Source organism: Ptiloglossa arizonensis, chromosome 9 (genome assembly GCF_051014685.1).
Source record: "Ptiloglossa arizonensis isolate GNS036 chromosome 9, iyPtiAriz1_principal, whole genome shotgun sequence".
Classification (NCBI taxonomy): domain Eukaryota; kingdom Metazoa; phylum Arthropoda; class Insecta; order Hymenoptera; family Colletidae; genus Ptiloglossa; species Ptiloglossa arizonensis.
The window spans coordinates 21,430,121-21,452,787 of record NC_135056.1 but is presented as its reverse complement, the minus strand read 5'-3'; the positions used below and the strand labels follow the sequence as shown (position 1 = coordinate 21,452,787).

The 22,667-nt window shown below is 52.3% G+C and overlaps 1 protein-coding gene and 1 long non-coding RNA gene across 10 annotated transcripts in view; both read left to right on the top strand.

The window, feature by feature from the left end:
* Trpgamma (Transient receptor potential cation channel gamma) overlaps positions 1-22,667 on the top strand; it is a 71,346-nt gene that overhangs the window by 41,456 nt on the left and 7,223 nt on the right. For 6 of the 9 annotated variants that reach the window (XM_076319622.1, XM_076319624.1, XM_076319619.1 and 3 more), the window contains 7 exons: positions 10,760-11,046; positions 14,701-14,831; positions 15,840-16,086; positions 16,828-16,976; positions 17,612-17,807; positions 20,946-21,116; positions 21,325-21,559. In XM_076319622.1, the coding sequence (XP_076175737.1) occupies positions 10,760-11,046; positions 14,701-14,831; positions 15,840-16,086; positions 16,828-16,976; positions 17,612-17,807; positions 20,946-21,116; positions 21,325-21,559 (1,416 nt within the window). Of the gene's footprint in view, positions 1-8,765; positions 8,916-10,759; positions 11,047-14,700; positions 14,832-15,839; positions 16,087-16,827; positions 16,977-17,611; positions 17,808-20,945; positions 21,117-21,324; positions 21,560-22,667 lie in introns of all 9 variants that reach the window. The other 3 variants (XM_076319625.1, XM_076319620.1, XM_076319627.1) reach the window with 2 other exon arrangements.
* On the top strand, positions 21,581-22,658 carry LOC143150994 (uncharacterized). Its single transcript, XR_012993215.1, has 2 exons — positions 21,581-22,308; positions 22,404-22,658. It is a non-coding gene; the product is annotated as an uncharacterized LOC143150994 (long non-coding RNA).

Below are 22,667 nucleotides of genomic sequence, written 5' to 3'. Positions count from 1 at the left end.
TCCTTTCGAATTCTTTGTTGATCTTTCGGGCGAGCTACGGGCCGTGTTTATTGGTCCAGGGAGACCGATCGATCATCCTTGGGACGAAAAAAGCATTAGAAATAGTTTGGAACGAATCGGATCGGTGGAATCGCGGGACTAAACGTTTCGACGATTAGTACGAGTCAGAGTGATGAATGCGAGTCTAACGCAACGGTCTCTGCGGAGGGTCGGTCTTAACTTTCGTTCGTGGGCATCGCGGTATCCTCGATCGGCTCGCGTTAAACTTACACCGAGCGTAACGTTTCGCGAGCTTCGAATTCTACGCTTTATTTAAAACGGTCATTAATTAACGGCGGGATAACACCCACTCTTGGTCGGTGAAGAATTTGCTTTGAATTCCACGGGCATACGTCCTCGTCGTTTCCCGTTGGCTCCTTCGAGTTTCACAAAGGGTGGGAGTTTCGATGCATCGCGTGGATCGCGTCGCTTATGCATAAAATAACACAGCTGCGAACGCCTCAAAGGAATGGCTAATTATCGTTCAATTGACTAGAATGTCTATGGTTTCGTGATTAACGACCCCGACTCGGGTCCTCTTGGAACAAAGGAACCCGTTGTCTCGGGAGAAGAGATTCTCGATGTTCGATCCATTTCCGGATAGACCGGATCGTCTTGCGCACCACCGAAAGCTTTCGGAAAGCGAAAGGATGTCTATCGTTTCTCGGCCGGCGTTGGAACGATCTTCTCGCCCCCCGAGCTCGGAAAGATGGATGACGTTACGTACACTGTCTCGAGGAAATTCCGCAAACCGCTTCGAGCGTTCCGGATTCTCGTCTCGTTTTTTTTGCCGCGAACCTTCCCTTTGCGATGAAAATTCCGGCCATTAAATTCTCGTTTTTCCAACGTTCCTTTATTTTCCGATCGTCCGCGGGATCGAACGTGCCAGCAACGATGCCCGCATCTTTTGAATTCAAAGCGCGTTACGCTTTTCTCTCTGTGCGTTGATCGCACATCGTCATCGTTCTCCGAAAAGAAACAACCGACGATGTATCCGCGTATTTGAATCTCCGTGGTCCCGAAGCACGAGATATTAAAATTTCCATCGCTATCGGAACGAATTCTCGTGCAAATGGCGTTTAATGGGCTCTCCGGGCTGCGAGGCGAGTTCGCAAAGGAGAATCAGCGGCAGAGGCGAGCGATCGCATTACGCGAATGCACTTTCGCGTACGCGTGCAGCCGTTGAACGCACTTCGCGAGTACGCTTTCGCGGACAGAACGAGGTTCGGCGAGGATACGGATATATTAAAAGGGCCGGAGTAGTCTACGCGAGCGGAGTATTACGCGGAAACTACCATCATCCCTCCTCCGGTGTCCTCTCGTTCCCGTTTCCTATCTTTTTCGTCGGGATGCGAGGTTCGTCGCGCTTGGAATCTCGCGAAATAAAGAGGACACGGAGCCGTCTGGAGATTCGAATAATCCTTCCAGGACCACGTAGACGAGGAATTCCGGCTTACGACGTGAAATTAGTTCCCCGAAGCGGAACCAAACGGAGAGGCATAATTCCCTGGACCTTTCGTCGAGCATTTTCGACGAATTACGTATCGCGAGGATCGCGTTTCACGCGGATTCGCGGATATCGCGTAATTTTCGTCGAACGGAGTGCTCGTAAAGGAGTCGTCGCTTTCGGAGCGGCAAACGACGAAACGAGCGGGCAGGATCGAATTTTAAACGACTCGTAGCGAGCGTTACGGGATAATTTCCGAGGGACGAGAAAAATGAAACGAAACCATCGCCCGTTGGAAGCCAGAAACGCGCGATATTTCAAAGTCCGTGCGGTAAGATTCGAATGCAAACACCGCAACGCGTATGGATGCATTCCCGGCAGAATAAATAAGCAAACGAACGAACGACGCTGTCCATCGAGACGGATCGAACTCGGGAATTGTCTCTGGCGCGAGCTGGCACGGGTAACGTTTGTCTTTTTTGGCCATCCGGTTTTGTCGAATCGCTCTCGAATGTCGGGAAATCGAGAATTCGTTGGAAGAAAATATACGAGCGACCCTCTCTCGCGAGGGTCTTTGCCCGTAAATCGAAGTTCGCCGTGGGAATAATGCCCCCGCGTTGCGTAATAGATTTGCACGTGTGTAACCCCCGGACAGGTCGGTGAACCGACACCAGGAGAAAAGGAGGTAGACGGAGAAGGGGATTTGTCCCGTGGGAATAATCGCAGCTTGACAGGAATTTCTGCCTCGAAATAAGGTTATTCGTACGAAAACCTCTTAATAAACACGGTGCCGCGAACAGGTTGCTTCTACGATACAGCCACTTTCGGTTATTGCGTTATCGCGAGAAACGAAACACCCCGGGCAAATTTCGTAACGCTTCCTTGGAGCCTGCGTTCGACGAAACGTTCGTTCCGTCGAGGACACGCGACGAGCGTTACGCGTGAAAAATACACGACGATCGAGACGACGCGATCGGTCGAAGGAGTTTTATCGCGTTTTATCGCGTACCGTCCCTTAACGGCCTGTTCTCGCGGTGCACGTCGGTTTATCGAGCGTGAACGCCCACGAACGTCCAATACGAAACGCGAAACCGAGCGTACACAAGGATTCGAGAGGGTGATCCGCGAGTACGAAGGATCCGCGAACCGAAGCGAACGCGGGCACGAAAAATTCGTCGAAAATTAAGTCCACGTGTCCGTGACGTTTCGCGCGATGCGTTATCGGTGTCTACGGCGCGTCGCCGAATTTTAAACCCGGTCCACCGATGGAATCGGCCATCTTTCTCCGTTTCGCTCGATCGCGCTCTCTCGTCCCTTTTTCGGGAAACTGAAATTCGGACGGTGAAAAAAAAAAAAGAAAGAAAAAAGGAAAAAGAAAAAAAAGTAGCGCTCGGAAAGCGAGGCCGCGCGAAATGAAATTAACCCTCGACTGTGACCAGGAGCGGCGAAGCGCGATAAAAATACAAAGTAATTACGGTAGCCTGTCCGATACACGGCGACGATCGAATTAAAACGTATTCGATCTGGGAGCGAAAAATTGCGAAAAACCGCGCGCAGTGGGACGCGAGAACGGAGAGTGCAGCGTCTGGGTAACTTTTCAGCGATGCTGGAAGAAGCAAACACGGCGACCCGACGTCGACCGAGGTAGAATAAATTCGCAAAATCTTCGAGTCTTTTTCCTCCGTCTCGGTGATGTATCTTCCGAGAAACCGAGTTTATCTTTCGGCGCGCTCGATCTCAATGTTTTTTCATCATCGATTTCTATTCATTGCGTAAGAGTAAAACCAAGGTAACGCTCGTGTTCCGTCGCCCGTATCGTCCGGAGTCGTTGCTTCGCTGAATTTTCGATGCTTCGAATCCACCGAGAGCAAAAAACACGAATCTCGCTCGTTTCACCGTAACGAACATTTTACCGAACCTCTTACAGCGATAAAGACACCGTTTTCGGTACGCCGCAACAGCGCGACGATTCCCCGGCTAACGAACGCATCCGGAACTTTTACGCTTGCGCGAACCTCAACGCGAAATTTCAACGCGGATGATTTCCCACAATAGCGGAATATTCTCTCGCCAGAGTTGTCGGAGAATCTACATCGACGCAAAATAAATGCTCGGCGAGCGGTTGTTCCGTAACGGTTGTTTCCGCTCGATCGAAGCGTGAAAACGAAAACTAAAATTGTAAACAGCGAGCCCGCTCGACCGGCTTTCTTCACTTTTCGCAAAGATATCGTTAACCCGCGATCGTTGATTCGATTTCGATCGGTTTCGCGTCCCGTTCTTTCGTCCTTCGCGGATTTTCCTTCGCGGTCGGCGAAACGATCGCGAAATTTGTCCGCCGGCTTCGAAAAGCTTTTACGCTCCGAGCGTAATACGGAACGCTTTACTTTCCAGACACGAGGACATCGATCCGAGGTTCGTTTCTTTTTTATTCGCGCTGCCGCCGAATGTACGCGAAAAACGTACCGTGGACGGTATTTCTCCGTTTTTATTACGACGAAATCAAATTGTTCGTTCGGTGACATTCGCGCCGCTCCTAGATACGATTTATCCACGAGATATCGATTCTTCGTTTACGAAGCAAACGGGGCACGTCGCCTCGCCTCGCCTCGCCTCGCCTCGCCTCGCGTCGCCTCGCGTCGCCGAGAACTGTTTCGCGTTTTTGTTTCCCCCCGGTTCTTATTAGATCGCCGATATCGTCTCCCGTTCCGCGCGAAACACGTTTTTCCATAAACGTGGAATATCGTTTGTCGTTGAATCGGACGACCTCCGTTTAAATCCGCTATTAGAGATAAAACGTTCTCGTTAACTTTCGCGAACGTCGTGAGAACAATTTTGACGATTAAATTCGTTTCGCGTCTCGCGTCTCGCGTGGCTCCGTTCTTCGCAATGTAGAGAGTGCCGCGAAACGGTCGAGAATTTAAAGCTCGTATAATATTCACCGAGCGGAATACAAATTCTTTGGTAGACGACAGACGTCTCTCGCGATCTTAAACACCTTTGCACGTGCACTTGACGAAGAAGAAGAAGACGAAGAAGAAGAAGAAGAAGAAGAAGAAGAAAAAACCGTAAAGGGATTCGTACGCGAAATATTCGAGAAAGACTTTAATACAAGGAAATTAGACAGCTCGGTACGGGTGACAGGCGCGGAAAACGAGGTCACCGAAAAAAGAGTAGCATCGCGTCCAAAAGGTTCGAGGCTGGCGGAATTTCAACCTCGGGAAAGACATTTATTGACTACCGACGAGTGTGGACGCGACGCGTGAATTTAGCGAAGCTCGTGCTCGTGACGAGAATGTCAGCGAAATGGAATGAAACGTATCGCGGTCCGTGTCGGCTTCGGGCAGTTAACTACGGGTACTACCTATATCGGTGCGGTAACTACGACGATATATATGCCAAATTTCTTACATTAGATCATCGTAAAGTTTGCCCCGAGCTGCTTCAAGCCGAGGGAGAAAATTTTAAATAACGTTCTCCCGTCGAGATAAGTTCGGTTCAAGGTGTTCCTTAATCTCGAGCACGGTCTAAATCGGATTTTATCTTCTTACATCGGTGCGCCAAGACACAGTGGTTGCGGAAGTATTTCCAAAAAAAAAGAGGACAAAAATTTGAAAACTTGCTCCTCCGTGACTCTGTTCGTTTTTTCGAGCGTCGAGAAAGACGGTGGACGTCGTCGGGAGATCGTCGGAGATTCGAATCGTCGTCGAGACAGTTTCATAGGCGAGGTTTTTCGTTCCGCGTTTACACGTAATATCCGTCGTCTCCTGGACGGGGATTCGCGACGATATTTCATCCGTTCGCAAGTCGAAGAAAAGCTGGCGACGGAGGGTCTCGTTGACACCGTCGAACCGTAATCCGTTAGCGACAATTCGCATTCGAATAATCCCGCGCGCGCGTTCTCGGGGCGTGTCGTAAAAAATTACAAGGAACAGTGGTATTACGCGCGTTAATTTTTTATCCGTCCTCGGTCTCGTTTTACTTTCTGGACGACGCGAAAATTCCGGATATTTGAACGAGCGCGCAGACTTCCGGCTTCCGGCTTCCGGGAATTTCATTTGCATGCAGATTCGCGAGATATTAAGTATTCTCCTTTGTCGCGGGATTAACGAAGCGTCCGCGCGTCCCGTTCAGCGTTTTCCACCGTAGAATTCGTTCGCAGGGCGATCTCGAGTCCCGGTGGATCGATCGTTTCGAACGCGTCGCGCGAGCTACTGCAGTTTCCGGGTATTAGGCTCGGAGAGTCGCGCGATTCGCTCTACGGGCCGACGGGTGGCTCGATAATTCCGGTAGGAGCACGTTCCTTTTTCTCCGTGAAATCGATTTGAAAAGAATCGTGGGCGTCGAATCGAACGGCAACGCAACCAACGAAACTTTATTCGCGGAGGTCGAAAGGCGGCGAACTCGGAACTCTCGTGGAGAATTTATTAAACGAGTTTTACTCCGTCGAGTGTATTTGCGTTCCGAGAGAAGTTGCACTCGAGAAGTCCGTGCTCGGTTACACTCGTCGGTACGTTGCTCTCGGCCGAGTAATTTCGTTTAGCGAAGCAGCGACCGTGCCACCGCGTCACCTTCTTTGCCGTTCTTCCTCGTCGTTTCGGTTTTTCACCTCGAAATCGGCGGCGCTTGGCCGGACGAGCCGCCGATACTATTTCGGTAAACAAAAAAAAACCGCCGGATCGATAAATCTTGGCGCTTCGTTTACCCTCTGTCGTTGTTCCAGCCGTTGGCTCGTTACGACGAGCTCCCCCGGTTACGAGAACAGGGATCTTTCCTCGCGGGGCGCGACTCGTTCGACAGACGCGCCTTGATTTACGCGAATGTATTCGGTTTACTGCGATCGTTCGTTGCACGAGTTTCGTTTCAAGGGAACCGTAAAACGCGGACCCACGATGCTAACTACGCCGCGATCCGCGCGTTCGAGCTCCCTTTGGGACTAAAATTGTTATTCCGTTGTCGAGCCGGCGATAGACAGCGCCGTGCAACGCGCGTTTACGAGTGGTTAAAAATCCTCGGGTCAAAGGAAGACGATTCTGGTTATCCTCCTTTCGTCGACGGTACGGGACGGATTTATGGAATTCCGGTCGATCGGTGCGTCTGGCTCCCGTTGAACCCGCGAAAGAGTCTCCGGTTTGTATGTCGGTTCGCAAGGTTCGTTTCCCCGGTAGACGGAAAGCGTCGTTTCAAATTGGCAACCGAGTCGAAAATCGATCGACTTTTTACCGTTTCGAAGGTTTACGACATCGTAATTAACGAGGCCGTTTACGGTTCACGCGCATCTCGATTACGCCGGTATCGTGCAGAGTGCACGTTCGCGTGCACCGGCAGCCCCGTTTTCTGCATTCGACCTCACGCACGCACACCTTCGTATAATTACGGGCGAAATTCGGACAGGGAATCGCACACGAACGAATATGCTCGGTCGTCGAGCGATCCGTCAGACCCTCGCCGCGTTACCGATTTTCTTCGCCGATAGACTCGCGTGCAAGTCGAAAATACCCGTTCGCGCGGAATTATTGCACAATTTTCAGACCGCGAACACCGAAGGAGCAACCTCGCTTCCTTCGTTCCCGTGCTCTTCGATCCTACCTGCGATCGAAGAATTCTCGACGACGAGATGTCCCGGAAGTCGCCGTATTTGCGCTCCCTGCGCGACTTTTCGAATCGACGACTCAACGTTCGATCTCCTCGAGTCCTCGATCCTGAAACACCGAGCGGGAAAACTCGAGTCGTTCGGTAAATACGAAAGACGGTGGAAAGAAAGCGAGGCCAGCTTCGGCGAAACGATTCGTTGCACAGGTGCGAAGCGTGTGCAACAGGTGCAGTAATACGTACGTAGGCTCGACTGCCGCATAGGCCGACCTGCAGTTCCGTCCTGGTTCCGATCGCCGATTAAGTAGCGCATTTCGTAGCTCTCGCGGCGTGATTCCATTAACCACTCGGCGAGCTACGGCTTTGCATCGACGACGCGAAATCCGACGATCTATCGATCGCGGTGAAAATTGCCGGCGGCGTCGTCTTTCGTTGCAACGCTGCCACCGTTACCAGCGCGAACCTCGTAACGAGATTTTACCGAGACGTAACGGGGTGCTGGTAAAACGACCAACGTCTGCGCGAACGCTGCTCGAACGATCGTCGAGTTTTCCGAATCTTTGCGATCGAGCCGAGAATCGTGGCCATTTTGAAAAACGATCGAGACTCGGGACGTTGATCCGGCTCGTACTCGGAGCAACTTTTTCGATCCGAGGTGCGATACCGATTCGAATCGGTGCTTTTTTTCTTTCTTCTTTTTTATCCACGCCAACCACTCGACGTTGGTATAAATACTACGTTCCGACCGCTATCGGAAAACACATAGACACCTCCCCTTTCACCGTCCCTGGCTCCGATTGCTTCTACGTTTAAATATCAATGATTTTGCATCCGATGCACAGGATACGATGTTTTATAAACACCGATCGCTACTGGGAAACATATTGAACGCCTCTGGCTTGTACAACTTCGACGTTTAAATATTAGAGATGCGTTATATCGGTCGGTGCTTTTTCCGAACGGTCGAACGACTCGAGATTTTTCGTTGAAAATTTCACGAGTTGCATCCATCGCGCGTTGTACGATATTTTACAAGCAGGTACGTACGTTTCGATCGCTGTTGGGAAATATTTTGAACGCCACTCGGTCGGGTTACTTCGACATTCAAAGACGAAAGATTTACTATCGCGCGTAGAGGAATTTCCAGGTTGGGTGCCGGGAATAATAATATCCGAACGTCCAAGGAAAGCATCGCGGAATAACATTCCACGTGACTTTGTAGCCGTAGGCGATTATCGATCGCCGTGTTCGAAAGTAGCTTCGTAACTTGGCGGTATCTCGGCCGCGGAAAAATTCTCATTACATTTTCCCGTTCGGAAGGTGTACCGGCTCGCGAGGCAACGAAGGGCCATTCGAGGCTCTTAGCTCGAAACCGATACGAGGTTATCGGAACCGGTGCATTCGCGAAACTCGTCAACCCGTTGCAACGGTGTGTGCACCACGTTCGCACTCGAGTCTATTGATCTAACCTCTGCTCGAAACACGTAATTCGAGGTAAGCTCAACGACCCGTGCGGGGTCGAAGTTCCGATGCCGAGGGAACCGCAGAGATAAGCTTCTTTCCCATCGCGTGTATCTACGACGCTCGAGTTTCGAACGATCCCCCTCCGGCGAACGAGTCCCGTCTGCTGAAAATTCCGACGTCTTTTTTCTCTTTATTCGAATAATCGTCGAGGAACTTTATTCACCAGCCACCAGGAACGCTTCGCTCGGTAAGTTTCCTCGTTCGCCTAAAAAGCGGGAATCAACGGATCTCCAAGTTTGGGAACCGTGTCTTTGTTTCGCGCAACTCCGATCTACATCTTCCAAGGTTTCCTTCGAGGCGGTGAACGCTTTCCAAGGTATTTACAAACTTCTTGCTCTCCAGAAGTTTCCGGTTACTCCGGGCGGGACGATACAGCCGCGCGGAAACAGTTGCCTGGGTTACGTTTTGTTCGAGATATTAAGAACCAGTTCTGGAACACTTTTTCAAACTATTTAAAGAGTCTGTCTTCCTTCTCGCGAGACGATACACAAACGTCGGGCGACTTCCGGCAATAAGTGTGCAGAGTCGAGCGCGTTTCTCGCGTTTCTCGCGTTTCTCGCGTTTCTCGCGTTTCTCGCGTTTCTCGGAAAGCGGAGAGTCAGCGAGCTCGGTCCCGGCATATTTCAAAGCCGCTTACATCGAACCGAATGTACTCTTCGGCTTCGATTTCGTTCCACGATCGACGTTTTTACCTTTTTATCCGCGAGTCGGTCGTCGTTCGTTTGTTTAGCCGAATTGTCGGTCGTTAAAAATGGCAAAAAGCGAACGTCGAGTAGCAAAGAGCGGACGCGAGTTCTCTATCGCGATCGTTCGTACCTCGGTGTATCGATTATTCGTTTCGATCGATGCAAATAAACTCGGAGCCAAAGCAAATACGCGATTCTTCGGGGACCTCTTACGATGTCCAATCGGTCGCGGATAATGTGTCCGATAAAATTCACTCGAGCGTGGTCAGCGAACGGGTACGAGGGAAAAATACGAACGAGACGGGTCTGCGTTGTGAAAATTTAAATCTCTCCGGTGGTGTGTCGTGCACGCGTATTCGTTCTTTAACCATCGTGTTTTAACAGCGACTGGGAAACAATCTCTGCTCGCGAACGAGCCGATGAAACGCGACCAATTGAACGGAACGGAAACTTTTGATCGCGAATGCGACATCGAATAAATTTCACGCCTTTTTTATTTCCGTTCGGAGAACCGAGCGGAACGCGAGAAGAAATTCGACCAGCGCTGGCTCTCTCGCTGCGTTCGCCTCCGAAATATCGACAAATATTTGTCTTTCTTTCGCGTAACGATCACCGAACAAGAACACGTTTCTTCCCGGTGCCCCTTTTTTCTTCGCGTTCTCGGAGCTGCCGGCAGTTAACGATACCGAGCGCGGCATTATTTTTTACAAGAGATCTATACGCGCACGGGCAAAGCTAACGAAACGTTTTCCTCCCGGAGCGAACGAGGCGGAACGTTCCCTCCTCCGTGTACCTCGCGGTACCGCGAACGTATTTCGGATTCACGGCTACGTCGAAGAAGGAATCGTTATTGCGACGCGATCGACGTCCTCGTGGGACGTACGGGAAAGCTCCGAAAATTACGTCGCGGAGAGTCGTCGTTTCTGGCGTGTGTGTTTGCGCAAAACCAATAAGGGAGAGTGTATCCCGCGATCCATCATCCGTTTGGATTACCAACGGGGTGTATCCAGTTCCGTTCCGGTGGTCTTTTTCTCGTTTCGCTCGCCAACGGGACGAACATCGGCCATTTCTGCGCGATCTTCCTGTTCGCGTCCACGTTGGGTTACAAGGATCCGGCGATGAACGACGAAAGTTGCACGGGGGTCGAGTGACGACGCTCGATACCAACTGCTGCACGATTTAATATCGGATGCCCCTAGGAACGAAAACGTTGAAATCGAACGTGTTCGCGTTCGTATCTGGAAAAAAATCTGACGGAATACGTAAGCCGTCGGTTTCGTTTTTCTAGCTCGGTCGTTTCGAATTCTCGTCCGCGATACGAACGATACCGTTCGAACGTACGAAATTGGAAAGGAAGCATTTCGATCGAGCAACTCGGATAAACTCGAACGCTTCTGAGCAATTTCCGCGCGACAGTGGCCGATAGGACAGTCGCTACCGTCTCCCGCTAAAAGTTACGCCCTCTCTGTTTCAGAAAGCACGTACGAAGATGAGGAGCAAGTCGCCAGGGGCGCGAGATCCCCTGGTGAAACGAGCGGAGTCGACGAAGAAATTGGCGGTCCTGATGAGGGTTGCGACAACTTGAGGAGCATGGGTATCAGAGCGACGAGGTCCTGGGCAGTGGGCGCCGGGGGCGGATTCTTGCGGGGTGTCGGACACCGAGTGAGTTTCGACCCCGAGGCACCGCCACTGCCGCCCCAAAACATGCTGCAACAAACTACCTGCCTCCTCGAGAAACCGAAAGACGACTATAAGGTCAAGGTGAGCCTTTATCGTCGCTAAACGGGAACGGGAGCAAATAGGAAAATTTACGAGAAGCGAAACGCGACGATGGCTGGTACCGTTCTCACCGTGGCCGCTCGGGAAAGACAAACGGTGTACGAGGCTCGAGCGCGGATACGAATTTATTATTATTATTCAACGGAAGTAGGTTCTTACCTGGGGAATACGGACGGAATAAACGCGATAAGTAGAAATAGCAGTTTCGAGCCAAGAAATAAAAGTTCGAAAGAAGAATCGACCGAGAGAGATAGAGAGAGAGAGTAACGAATCGTAGTTGCGACGCGTCACTGACATCGGATCGCCTAATTTATAGGGTACAAATCTAGGGAATTCCCGCGGAACACGTTCGACGATAATGGAGAGGCTATCGAAGCAAAGGCACCGGGTAAACGAGCAATGCTCGAGGTGTGTTCAACAGCGGAGATGTTTTTCGAGCGACGAGAGACACGGAAAATAAGACCCGGAACTTTAAGAGCTTTCCGCGCTGTAACGTAGGGTCGTGAAACGACGAAGGTGACGTAAACGGGACGTCGAGGTCTCTTATTCGCACCGGTGAGAGATACAGAGTCGAGACGAACAATTATCGCGTACCTGTAATCTCGGTCTGTTTCTCGGGGAAACGAACGATACGACGCGAGATCGCGTGGAGGATCGTCGATCGATTTATCGTTCGTTCGAGGTTCGATTCGCGGCTACGTCGAGTCGGAACGTTTCGCCCGTTAGGAACGATTCGTTGAATCGAATCGGGGTATCCAACGCCTCGAGTCGCGGGACGCGCGGGTTTCCACGGAAGGAGGGAGGCAGAAGGAAGAATAGGGGAGGGGAAAGAAAAAAATAAAGAAGAAAGCACCCGAAGGATAACCGCGTTACGACGTCGATCCAATTTGCGAAAGTTGGCGTCGCGAATCGGTAGAAGTTCCTTCTGCCCGTCGCGGACCATCCTTTTATTGCCTCCTCGAAACTTCCCTCGCTTCGTCCCGACGATCCTCGAGAACGAGGCGAAGCCGCCGCGAGAACTATCCCGTCGTAGACAGAGTTTAACGCTATTTCGATAATCGGTGGTAATCCGATTACCCAGCGATCGAAGCGAGGGAACGGTCGCGATTCGAGAAAGGAGAAACTGGAATCGACGGCCGGGAAAACAAAGAAGGATTCCACGGCCGTGAACGAACGAGGAAAGAAAAATTCGTTTCGGCGATACATGGCGGTGAACGAGACGGCGAGGACAACCGGTACGCGGTTTTACGAGGCTTTCGTTTTTACCTGATCGTAAAATCACGGCCGAGTCGACTCGAGGAGGACAGGTGGAACGATAAGCAACATCGGTAACTCGTGTCTCGTTCGAGCGCACCTTTCTCGGAAAGGATCTCGCGCAAAATACGTTCGCGGAACGCTGAACGCCTCGCTCCCGCGCCTAACGAGCCGAAACGCGCGTTTGATCCGTTCGCGGGTGAAAAACTACGACTTCGTCCTCTTTATTGGCTCGTAAACGTCCTCGAGGAAACGCGGGCTGTCAGGCTCGGTCGACATTATTCGATTCGATCTCGACGGTCCTGTTTCCACTTCCGCGCGCGAGCGATCCATCTCTTACGTTTCGATCGGTACCGCGAAAAGTTCCTCCGCGCGAGCAACAGTGGTCAAAATCGAAGCCGAATCGTCCGGTAAATCGCTAGCCGCGATCGACCGGGACCTAGAATAGAGTCCAGCTCTCTTGGAGGTTTTCCCAGCCGGCTCGGGAACTCGCGATCCCGGAGGTTGCGCGAGTCCTGGTCTCGTCGGCGTAAGAATAAAGCAGCTACGGATGGAAACTCTTCCGGCCGAAGGAAATAACGAGGCTCGCGATTACCCCTCTCTGGGTTTCGAGAAGACGACGTACCGTGCCAAGGGCCGCGACTGACATCGAACGAGTGTTTGCTCGGGCGCACCCTAATTGTCGAGCCGCCACACCCTCGGCAAACACTGTCCATCATCCGCCGCCTAGCCGCCTAGCCGCCTGGCCGCCTGGCCTCCTCCTCCTCCACCTCCTCCTCTATTTCCCTCCCGACCGACCCTTTTCCACCGGGACCAGATGCATGCACACACGCGCGTGCTCGCGCTGGAAGGACGCGCGACGACTCTGCGATTAGAATCGGAGGGGTTGCCCGACTTAATTGCCGAACAATGAACGCATCGACGAGGATCCTGGTCGCGCGTCGATGCTCGAACATTTCGGATCGAAGATGTTCGCCGATCGTCGTTCCAGCCCCGTTTCTGCAGAGTCGATTCTTCGTTGTAAACGGAGGAGACGAAAGGACGTTCGCGATGTTTTCGATTACGATCTCGAACGATCACGGAGCGAGGTTGAATTGATCGCGGACGTACGCGAAAGAACGATGAATGAATAATTCTGGTCCACGAGCGGAACCCGTCGACGATTAAAGCTAATCCCGGCGGCGTTCCAGATAGAAAATCGAAGAAACGGTACCGATCGTACCGCTCGCGAGTTTATCTCGCGCTCGAGGATTCTCAACGGGAAGAAAATCCTCGTGATCCCGAACGGTGGACCGTTTGCGAGAAAGTACGCGAGGCATAAAGGTTAATACCGCGTTTGAGGAGGGCGGCGGTCGGTCGGTCGGGTGGAGGGCCTCATTGTTTTCGCTCACGCTTGATCTTGGCGTGTTACGCTCGCGGGCGCATCGGGTATTCTTTCCCGGTCCGCGGTCTAATGGCAGGCGTAACGAGAAGTTGCTTCGTAACGAGAGGTTTCCTCGTCGAACAATGGAGGTCTATCCGAGTCGTTAATTGCTTCCCTCGTTCCCTCCTACGATCGTCCCAATTTCAACCGTAGCTTCGATCCTCCGGTTTCATCCTCGCGCGCTCGCCCACGCCTTCGAATGTCCCTGGAGAGCGGAGACGAACGATCGACTCGGAACCGCGTCTCCCGGTGGCTCCGAACTCGATCGATTTCGACACCGTCCGACGAGATCAAAGCGGTTCGACGTACCGGCGATTCGCGTCGTCGATTCGACGATCCCGTTGCTCGAGTCTCGCGCGTCGAAATAGCCCCCGCCGTTGTTTACCGGCTGCGCGTAATTGCCTTAAAGTTATTTGAATAACGCCGATCGCAGCGAAAACGATAGGCGATTCCGAGAACGCGGCCGTTAAAACGCGTTATTGCCCCCGCGGAGGCGATGAAAGAGCCCCGGACGATCGAACCGTGTTTTACGACGCGTCGAACGGCCAGGAAAAAGGTGGGACGGGACGGGGAGGGGTGAGGTGGGTGCACGATCGATTTGCTTTTCGACGAGTAGACCGTCTACTCGCGGAAAAACTCGCGAGGAAATCGAATCTCGGCGTTTCGCGCGACGAGCGAAACGACCGCGCGACACGGACCCGCGGATTATTTATCGTCCTAATTTTTTCCAACCTTCGCGGTGGAAGGTATTGGAAAACGTTGAACCCGAAGTTGCGCGATCGCGAAGCCCCGTACCCGTGCAAAAATCAACAACGGAGTGGACGGTGTATCGATCGATACGGTCGCGACGATAAATAGCGTTAAGGGGGAAACGGATCGAGGAGAAGCTTTATTTTTCGTAACCGGCCGCGGGTCGCGTCCACTGGCGGAAGCGTAATAAAAAGTTACGATGGTTTCAGAGACACAGCATCCACGGTATGAACGAGGAAGAGAACGTGGTGAGACCGCACCAGGAAATGGCCAGTCTCAACTACCCGGAGAAGAAGTATCTTCTCGCGGTGGAGCGCGGGGACGTGGCCTCCGTGAGAAGGTGAGACTTTTCACCTTTGGAAAATTAAAGAGTCGTACGTCGAAGGAACGAAACCGACGAAAGTCTCGGGTGGAAAAGTAAAAGGGACGGGCTTGTTCGTACCTCGAAAAGCTACTTCGAAACCGTCCTCGTAGCCGTGCCACTCGCGTCTCCTTGTCGCCTCCTCGAAGAAAACGAGAATCGCGTTTAATTATTCGCGGGGATAAGACGCGCGCGACAGACGTCCGTCGTTTCGTTTCCTCGTTAGAACCGTTTCCGAGCCAGCACCGGTCCACCGAAAAGAACAAAAGAGGGACGTCTGTCCTGTTTCCGTCTCGTCGGGACACTTTTCGTTCCGCGGAAGGAAGGCTTCGGTTTCGAAATCGCGGGAGTCGAAACCGGAGAAACGTTCCGGTCGTTGTTCGCGCGCGTTTAAACACCGTGTGTGCGAAAATTACCGTGGCAAGATTATTACCGAAAACTAGCGACCTGTTTTCGTTTCGATCCCAATGGGACCGCGTCACGAAGTACAAATATATATCCACTACGGTCGAAAGTCACGAACAAACAACGCGTAGTCGCAGCGCCGTCGTTGTTTCTATGCAAATGAGTATGCGCGTAGGCACGAGTCCGTCGGATATGGGTCTCGCGGGTTAAAGAGAACGAGAAATCTCGCGGGGAAAGGTCAAAGGCGCGGCAGCCGTTCCAGTATCGCGCGACTACGCAGAGAAAGGATCTAATTATCCTAGCAGCGATCGTTCCGCGATCCCGAAACTTCCAGGAATTCTTCCGGCGATTCCGCGGACGCAATTAATACCGATTGCGATCCACGTGGAAGTTTCAGCGGCCCGGTGGAATTCTCATTTGGCTCGGTCTCGGAAACAGGAGGGGAAATCCGTTTGTCGAGCCGACCGGAGTCGTTCGTTACGCGCGAATAGAGGGGAAAACGAGTGTCGACCGACGGAAAAGAAAACGACGCCGGGGAAATGGTGATTACCAGTGGCGCGATCCTGCCCGATCTTGTTTCAGGATGCTACAGAGGGCCCAGGAATCGAAAATGAACATCAACTGCGTCGACCCGCTCGGACGGTCCGCTCTTCTCATGGCGATCGATAACGAAAACTTGGAAATGGTGGAGCTTCTGATCGAGCACAAGGTCGATACCAAGGACGCGCTTCTTCACGCCATCTCCGAGGAATTCGTTGAGGCGGTCGAGGTCCTATTGGAGCACGAGGAGAGCCTCCACAAGACCGGGGAGCGCCACGTTAGTCCGCAGGTTCTTCGGGAATTGTATCGACAATCGTTTTCCGCTATTTCCCTACTTTCTCCGCGGTAGCGTCACGGGTATCGATGAAATCATCGACACGAATTCCCGATCGGATTTCTCTCCGAGAGATCCGATCGCGGTCGTTCAATCGCGACACCGTCTCGTTCGAGTTGTCCAAAATCCTCTTTCGATTCGCTCGTTCGGCGAGCGTTCAGAACGAACGAAAAAATTCCATCGACGAGCAGATGGACGCGCGTTCAAAGCCCGATGCTCGCTATTTTTCGCGGCACTTCGAAGAACGTAGAAACGAGTCGACAGCGGGGAATCCGTCTCGAATCGAGCCACGCGGACAGTGTTTCGAGATTTTCGAAATTGGCAACGTACGCGGAGAAAGAGAGGGAAATTGCAGAATCGAAAAGTTCTATTTCGATCGGCTTTCCCGAGGAATCGGCTTACCGGTAATTACGGAGGTCGCGTCGAACCGGCCGACGAACCGATAGCTACGTCGAATTTGGGGAGAATAAGGCTTCTCGAGTTCTCTACGGATTTATTCGCGAGGAACGCGATCAATTATTTCTTATCGACGCCTCGGCGACGAAAAACACCGTTTCGTAACGGACGATGGAACATTTTCCGTACTTCGATAAATTCGGTTCGACGATACGCGTCTCGAAAAAAGTTATCCACGCGCGAAAGATCGTCGGAAAAATCGTTCCGGGTTCGCGTATAAACTATACTTTGTTCTTTCAGAGCTGGGAAGCCGTGCCACCGGATACGGCCACGTTTACGCCCGACATCACGCCACTGATTTTATCCGCTCACAGGGACAATTACGAGATCATTAAGATCCTTCTCGATCGTGGATCCACGTTACCCATGCCTCACGATGTTCGTTGCGGGTAGGTAAACCGGTTCGAAGAGAAACTCGACGTTTGGTAAATAATCGTAGAACGGTGAAACTACGAGACGCGGGGAATGTTAATAAATATTCGTGCACAATAACGAACTCGAAATAAACTAAGAAGGGAGCGGAGCGGTACGGCACGAATCCCGTTGAAAGTTTATTCGTAAATAAAGGCCGGGAAATGCGGGCTCGGACGACTGCAATCGCTCGTTAGATATACCATTACATCGATTAATTCCCTCGGCCTGGTTTAGCACCTTCTTGCCCTTGCAATCTCCGCTCAGACCACGCGCGAACTAATTAAGTTAGGGTAGATGCACCGTGCGCTCCCCTATCGGCTGGCTGAAATTTCATCCGCCGAATCGCATTATATTCGTCGTGTACGATAAACCTATCCTCCTGCTGAAATTTCGAACTCGAAAAACACTGGGTAAAACAAGTACGCGTTGAACAACGACGAGCGAACGATCGTTTCGACGAACGTACGCGCCGGATCGTTGAACCGTGAACGCCCGAGTATCTTCGTTGTCTCGGACAGTTTCTTCGCGTATCCGTAACCATCGAAGACATTCAGATAATTTCGTACAAATCGAAGAGTACCTGCTTGAAATTTCCCATTATCTTTCGCAGGTGCGACGAGTGCGTAACGTCGAGAAAGGACGACTCTCTCAAGCATTCCAGGAGCCGGATAAACGCCTACAGGGCGCTGGCTTCGCCATCCTTGATAGCTCTTTCCTCCAAGGATCCTATTCTGACTGCCTTTGAACTGTCCTGGGAACTTCGAAGGCTCTCCTTCCTCGAGCACGAATTCAAGTGCGAATACCAGGTGAGACGGAAGAACGTTGTTTACGGAACCATAAATAATTATTCTGGTCGAAGCGCAACGGCGCTATCGAAAGGGATGAATTTACGTTTGTCGATCGAGAACGAAACGGGCAACGAAACTGTACTCGAAAACAATACACTGGTATATTTTTTAATATCGCGAAAGGGACCCCTAATTGGGGTCAGAGTCGAGTCGTCGAAGTTCGTCGAGCGTGCTTCTCTCCTGGAAGTTTCCACCTTTCTTTCGAAGTAGCGGAAGTCGAACCGCCTGGCACGGTCGACCGTCTTTTGATTTATACAAGAATAAATCACGAACTGGACCATCCACGGACAGGCTCGCTTCTGGGTAAACTCGTTTCCATTCCCTTACCTTCTTTTCCGCCGCGTACTTTCCCCGCGTTCTTTTTCGCGGTTTGGCGAAAACCCAAAAAAGATTATCGATCGGAGTTTCGTACCCTTGACAGTTGCGCGACGGAGCGCAACAGCGAACATCGGGGCTACCTTTGCTCCCGTGAACGAGAATCTTTAATTTCCGTCGTCGATAGCCTCGTGGTCCGATCCCGGCTCGATACTCCGATAGGGTCCTCTTTGAGGAATTCGATCGTCTCGGTTCGTACGTCGCGCAAGAAAAATGGACGACCCTTCGTCGGTGAGATCCCGGTAACGCCGAGAAGCAGACCGCGAAATTCAATTTGCTCGTGGAAACGTGATCCCGGTCCGAAAAAGTGTCTGCGAATCCACCCGTAGAAATATAAAACAAGCACGGAACTCGAGAGCTTCGCTCCGCCCTACTTTTCCCTCGGTTCGATCGTTTCTTCTCGCGTTCACGGATCCCCTTGTAAATCGGGCAAAGCGAAACTCGCGAAGGTACATCCGGCCCCCTTGTCTTCGAGGCTCGAATCGTTCCGCGAACTCCGATTCCCTCTTCGACCGCATCGAAAATAAATTGCGCCGATTCGTCGAGAACAGCTGGCTTCGTTCCTCGGTGCAGGACGGCTCGCCGCGTTTTCGAGACGTATCGCGAAAACGGAGCACGAGGTTGCGACAACGACGATCCTCGAGGATACTCGGAGAAAACTGCCGCGGCGTTCTTGTATACTCTTCCCGCGAAAGCCGAAATGCAGAAGCCTTTCTTTGCTGGTCGTTTATTTGGTTTCTTCGCGCGGGAAAGATATTCTTGCCTCGAGTGGAAACACTCCAGACTTCGAGGTCTCGATCGAGGAGTACCTCGACTCGCAGCGTCTTTCTTCGTTCGATATTTAAAGCCGCGTCGACTCGCGAAACGGTTCGTTAACGACCGTTACCGTTTCTTCCGGAGCACGATCGCGTTTCGGAAATTCCAGCGGCGCCGGTACATCCTCTCGTGCGCCGAACGAAGAACGGACAGCGCTTTTTATCGGGAGGCCGGTCGAACGAAAGACGGAATTCGAACGAAATATTTCACGACGAACGAATAAAAATTTAACCGGCCGATCGAGTTCGTCGAATATTCTCTCTTCGACTCGCGCTACCCGAATCGATTACTCGAACCTCCGCGTTCGAACTGTTTGCGTTATTCCAGAGGTGTAAACGCGGATCGCGCGCTCAACGCCAGATATTGACTCGCGCCACTTTTGCTTTCGGAAACGGCAGAAATTGGATGCTCTACGAATAATACAAACAAGCTCCGTAGCTGCAAAAATATTATCGAACGGGAAACGATTCCCGCGTTTTCCGTGCTCGGTTCTCGTGGAGGACTTTGTTGGCGCGAGGCATCGAGGTTTCCCGGCTTGGTAAACGTTCTCGCTGTTAATTCGCGGAAACGTCGGGCGCACGTGGTCCGTATACGAAACGAACCAACCAACGAACGAACCAACGAACGAACGAACGCCTCTCGAAATACTCGGGATTGTCTTCCCCGGAAAAGGTTGCGGGAATAATCAGAGACACGAAGAGACTTTGTCGGGATTTAACGATCGCGTTCGCCAAGTATATTCCGACGATATTGGCGGAACGTTCGCGAACCACTTTGATGTCGCGAGTGTTTGCGTTGGCGCGAAGCCGCGTTACTCCCGATCGTTTCCGTCGTCTATTTCCCCCTCGCTCGAATCGTTTTCTCCCCGGAAAATCGTTTCGTCCGTCCGGAATATCTCCGCGCGGATATCCTCGTACAAACGGACCGAGCGGAAACTTCCTCGAAGACGGTTAATCGGTCCTTCGCGATCCTCCTACGACTCGAAACTCGAACGAGGAGTCCGTAATTCCATCGAAACGCGATGCCGGCCGCGTTCGCGTCCTACGCGAAACGAATCATCTCTGCCACCGAATCGATCGGGCCCGTCGAACGATCGATAAACGATTAACGAGAATAGATTACAGGAGGTCGTCCCTCGTCCGTCTTTTACTTTTTTGCCCGGTGAAAACGTCCGACAGCCCGGTGTGGTCTATTTTCCAGTCCCGTACGACGGTTTATCGAACAGTCTTCCTTTCGAAACCGCAATTTCGTCGATCTTCCAACGATATTCCAACGTTGAAAAACATTGGTTTTCGGCTCGCTCGGTGCCATCGAAATCCGTATTTACTCCGACCGACCTCGGTACTCTTTCGAACGATAAACCCGATTCCGTGTTTCTTTCGATCGCGGTCGATGCGAACGCAATAATGTCCGACGCGTCCGAAACTTTCTCGGGACGAGAAGCACGCGAGAAATAAATGATTGTCCGACCTTTGGGATCTTTTCTCCTCGTCGTATCGACGCTTGTTTCGCGTCCAATCGTCGAAGGGCGTCGAATGCTCGATCGACCGGCCTTTGCGCTGGAACGCAAATCCTACGACCTTTATCGGTGGAAGTTTTCGTCGCGAAACAACCCGACTTCCGAAAAGAAACTGGAAGAATTCCATCGCGACGCCTCTGATCGCGCCCGAGGGAAACGACGCCGACGCTTCGGACGTTCGCGTGCCCGGTTTCGTAGGGAGAAGTTTCGCGACGTCGTTGATGCACCTGGGTTCCAGTGGCCGAAAAAAAAATATAAAAAAAATAGAAGCGACGAAAGTTCCGAGCTCTCGTCACGGGAAGAACCTCTTGGAGAGTCGTTCGATGTTCTCCGGAAGTTGATTCGCGCGTATCTGGTGCTCGCAACGCTGCCGTTGTGTGTTCCAGGAGCTTAGGAGACAATGCCAGGATTTCGCTACCGCGTTGTTGGATCACACCAGAAGTTCCAAGGAGCTGGAGATCCTACTGAATCACGATCCCACCGGGCCAGCTTTCGAGCACGGGGAGAGGATGCACCTGAATCGTTTGAAACTGGCGATCAAGTTCAGACAGAAAAAGGTAAGGTCGAAACATCGGTGAGGGCTCGCGTCGGGATCGATCCCGAGCAAGGGTTCGATCGAACGGTCCCCATCGGTGTAACTCGATCATCCTCGGAGGGATCGCTCGCGACGGCTCCTAACACCGAGATTAGACCGTAATAAGTAGAATTTCCTAGCGACGCGACCGGAAACTGTCGACCGATATTAGATTATCCCGGAATTTCCAGTTCGTGGCGCACCCTAACGTGCAGCAGCTACTGGCATCGATCTGGTACGAGGGTCTGCCGGGTTTCCGTCGAAAAAACATGGTCCTCCAGGCGCTGGACATCGTCCGGATCGGCGTCCTCTTTCCCGTCTTCAGCGTCGCGTACATCATCGCGCCGCACAGCGTGATCGGACAGACCATGAGGAAACCGTTCATCAAGTTCATCTGTCACTCGGCCTCCTACTTCACTTTTCTCTGTAAGTGTCCGACGAGAAAGATTCGAGCAGCTGGGTTGGCGAACGCGTCCGTGGTCACCGTACGCCAAAGTAAATTCGACGCGGAGAATTTCCGGCGTCGAGGAAGACGGCTGGGCCGATATCCTCGTGGTCGTTCGCGCGAACGAACACCACCGAACAGACACACGGGATTAACCGTAATCGTCCCGGACTGATCTCCAGAAATGTCTCGCGTCCTCGAGGAGAGAGCGTTACCACCGTGGCGTCTGTTCGCGACTGAAAATATCGTTAGCGTTAACTTGCGGGTGAACTGCGCTTTTCCGTGTTCTCGGAAGTTGTCCGTTCGGTCGGTCCTTTGAGTCGCGCTCTCGAGGCCGTTCTCGAAGCGGGGCTATTCGCGGCCGAGTTTCCAACTGCGGTCGCATTAAATTCCCGGCAACTCGGTCGGAGAGCGTTCCGCGATAAAAGAGCGCGTAAGCGGGCAACGTGCGGCCGTGCGGCCGTGCGGTCGTGAGGACGACCGCGAGGAAGGAACGATGAACGGGACCGAGGACACGGAGGAACCGATCGTTTCGGGCCGTTTCCTCTCGGCCGGCGTAGAACGCGGTTTATCGTTCCCCCTGCGACGGTGGCCGATGACTCAAAATTAGAGCATTACCGCGCCGGCTATTATTGGTAGCGAGAGGTATTCGCTGGCCACGGTACTGAGAGGTATTTGTAAACTGTTTAGAAGCGGGGCCCGATGTTTGACTTCCCCGACGTGCCGGAAGGTAAAATACGTCGCTGAAAACGAGGCCGGATCGGCTTCGATAAACTTTCGGGCAAAAAGCCGTGGAATGTAAACGAACTTCTTTTGCATCCATAGTCTCGGAGGAAGGTTGGCGGGAACGAAAGTCGTGCTGCTTTCGTGAATCATTGGGCTATGCGCCGGGTGCTGCGCGGCTACGAGTAGCGACGGATTCGAGCGCGTCGCGAGCACCATCGAAACTCGACGGGAAGACCGTTCGAAGACCGTTTAAAAGTAATCGACCGCGTTACGTCCGATACCGCAGACCATGCGCACCGACCTGAACGGAGTCGAGCGCGGATCGCCGCCGCTAGGCCCTAATTTTAACGCGCGTATCTGTTC